The sequence below is a fragment of the Typha angustifolia genome, chromosome 8 (assembly GCF_048772165.1).
Source record: "Typha angustifolia cultivar Huaian chromosome 8, ASM4877216v1, whole genome shotgun sequence".
NCBI lineage: Eukaryota > Viridiplantae > Streptophyta > Magnoliopsida > Poales > Typhaceae > Typha > Typha angustifolia.
Genome location: NC_133246.1, coordinates 9693543 through 9696649, shown reverse-complemented (window position 1 = coordinate 9696649; position 3107 = coordinate 9693543). Strand labels below are relative to the sequence as shown.

General features: G+C 40.8%; 1 protein-coding gene across 1 annotated transcript; it reads right to left on the bottom strand.

The window, feature by feature from the left end:
• Nucleotides 1-1862: 1862 nt before the first annotated feature.
• Nucleotides 1863-2813, bottom strand: LOC140764549 (uncharacterized). The gene has a single exon (XM_073103160.1). It carries the CDS (start codon nt 2811-2813, stop codon nt 1863-1865), a length of 951 nt encoding a protein of 316 aa, XP_072959261.1.
• Between the last annotated feature and the right edge of the window lie 294 nt (nt 2814-3107).

Below are 3107 nucleotides of genomic sequence, written 5' to 3'. Positions count from 1 at the left end.
CTAATTGTTTCAACTCTTGCTACAGGTGCAAAAACTTCTTCAAAATCAATACCTTGCTGCTGCACATACCCCTTTGCAACCAAACGTGCCTTGTGTTTCACAATTTTGCCTTCTGAATCCTTCTTGAGCTTATAGACCCATTTGAGCCCAATGACCTTTTTGCCCTTCACTGGTTCCACAAGACTCCATGTGTGATTAGAGTTGATTGAGTCAATCTCTTCTTTCATAGCTTGTCTCCAACTCTCTTCCTTGCTAGCTTTATCAAAACATGTTGGCTCTTCTACGCCTATCAAACATATACCCAAGAAACTGACCGGCTCAGTCTCCTCATAAATTTCAGCAATACTACGTAGTCTGATAGGAGTCTGCTGGTGACTTCTGTTATCATCCAAGCCTACAATGTTATCTCCATCATCTTCATTAGTGGGCTGCATGCCAAGTTCAGAATTTCCACCATTGCTCTCATTGACTATGACCCTTTCATCCTGCAATTGAAAGGATGTCATTTGGCTTGCTTCATTCTCCTTACTAACCTGTTCATTGTTCAAGGACCAAGGACCAGATTTGTCTTCCTCAAAAACAGCATCTCTTGTTACCACCACCTTCCTTGTAATATGATTGTATACTCTATAGGCTTTAGAACCCTTCTCATAGCCAAAGAACACCATCTCAATGCTTCTATCATTCAACTTCTTCACCTGTCCTCCTGTCACCTTAACATGAACAAGACAGCCAAAAGTTCTCAGATGATGCACAGATGGCTTGTGCTTGTACCATGCTTCATAAGGAGTCATCCCTTCAACACTCTTGGTTTGAGATCTGTTTAGGATATATACTGCAGTTGTAATAGCTTCACGCCAAAACTCAGCTGGCACCTTCATTGTTTTCATCATACTTCTTGCCATATCCATAACAGTTTGATTCCTCCTCTCTACTACTCCATTTTGCTGAGGAGAATAGGGAGCAGTCATGTGTCTTTTAATGCCATTTTCTGTACAAAATTCTTCAAACTCACCTGATTTAAATTCTCCACCTCTATCAGTTCTCAAAACCTTCAGTTTCTTACATTGTTCAACTTCAGCTATCACCTTTATTGCCTTAAAAGCTATGAATGCCTTTTCTTTGCTAGACAGTAAAGCTATCCACATGAATCTGCTAAAATCATCAACTAAGAGCAAGAAGTAGCTATTGCCTGCAGGTGTTGAAGGCTGTATTGGTCCACAGAGGTCGCCATGCACCAATTCCAGAGTTTCACTTGCTCTAAACTGCGTTTTGTGTGGAAATGATGCCCTTCTTTGTTTGCCAACTAGACAACCATCACAGACCTGCTCTACATGGTCAATGTAAGGTAGCCCTTCCACTAATCCCTCTAGTCTCATCCTTCTTAAAGCTTGAAAGTTCAAATGCCCAAATCGAGCATGCCAACTCCATGCTTTGGAATTAGTACTTGCTGACATACAAACAGGTTGAGCAATCTCCAACTTTAGCACATACAACCGATTTTCAGTTCTTCTCACCTTTATTAACAACTTGCCATCTGTATCAAAAACAATGAGTTCACCTAACCACATCTCAACCTTACACCCTTTCTCTTCTAATTGGCCAAGGCTAATGATGTTGTTTGACAATTTGGGAATGTAATACACATCAGTTAGTGCCTTATGTTCACCACTTCTTCCTTTAATCAACACTGTCCCCTTTCCTCCAATGTGTAGCAAATGTCCATCCCCTAACTTCACTGCACCACATGTACTTGAATCTAGATCTGAGAACCTGGCAAGATTACCTGTCATATGATTGCTTGCTCCAGAATCTAAATACCAAGTATGCTTCTTCTGACTCACATCTTCACCTAGATTCAGTTATGCAACATCAATCTCAGCACCTTTTCCTTTTGTGCCAACAACCACTTCATGCATTAGTAGCACTGGTTCTTCATTATCTTCCTTTTCTGCCACAAATGCCCTTTCCTTCTTTGGCTTTCGACACTCAGATGCAAAATGCCCATAAATGCCACAATTGAAACATTTTATTTTGGATTTATCAAACCTCTTTTTCTGCTTTCTTTCTTGACTGCCACCATGACCTTCAGAGTTTTCTCCTTCTGTCTTCTCCTTCAAGTTCAGGGCCTCCCACTGTGCACGAGTAAGAAGCAACTTCTCTTCTTCTGCCTCTTTGTGTTGCTTTCGACCCTTCAAACCTTCTTCAAAAACTATCAATCTACCAATTGCTTCAGCCACTGTCATGGTAGCCAAGTCACCCCACTGTTCAATAGTGCTAATAATAGGCAGAAACCTATCTGGCACAGCACTAAAGAGCTTTTCAACTACGCTACTCTCTTTCAAATCCACTCCTAAAGAGCGCAATTCACCAGCTGTGCTTACTAACAGTTGTGAGAATTCAACCAAACTTGATGAATCAGACATCACCAATCGATCAAATTGTCTCTTTACTACCTGTGCCCTTGCCTTTCTGACACGGTCCTCTCCAACTACCATCTGCTTGATTACCTGCCAGACTTCTCTAGCTGTTTCTTTCTCTGCGATCGCCATGATCGTCGCATCAGGAATTGCTTGAGATATTGCCGCGATGGCACCTTGATCTTTCTCCTTGTCGACTTCACCTTCGCACTCCACTACATCCCATACTCCCAATGCACGCAGCAAAATTTTCATCTTCACTGCCCACAAACCATAGTTCGTGTCGTTTAACATTGGGTATTGAACTAGGACTCCTCCTCCCTTGACTACTATCCTTGGTCCAATACTTGCTGCAGTCGCTGCTGCTGCCGCCTTTGCATCATCATCGCCCATGGTTTTGCTCTGATACCAAATGTTGGATTTCAGAGATAATTATGTGTTTAGAGAAATAGAGAAGAAGAGTTCTCTAGTGCAAAAGAGCCGCACTATTTTTTTGATTTTTCTCATTGCTTTTATTCTTGAATTACATTCAAATATAGAAAATAAAACTACCTAAAACAATAAGGAATAAAATAGACGTGGATTCTTATTTCCCACATCTTTACATAAGTAATAAACAAAATTGATTTCTTAACATACTACCCAAAATATACTATAAATGAAACTAAAGCAAAACGTCCCAGAAAC

Bases quoted from the DNA above. Each gene is read 5' to 3' on its own strand.
- LOC140764549 (XM_073103160.1), bottom strand. From the start codon at position 2,813: ATGGGCGATGATGATGCAAAGGCGGCAGCAGCAGCGACTGCAGCAAGT.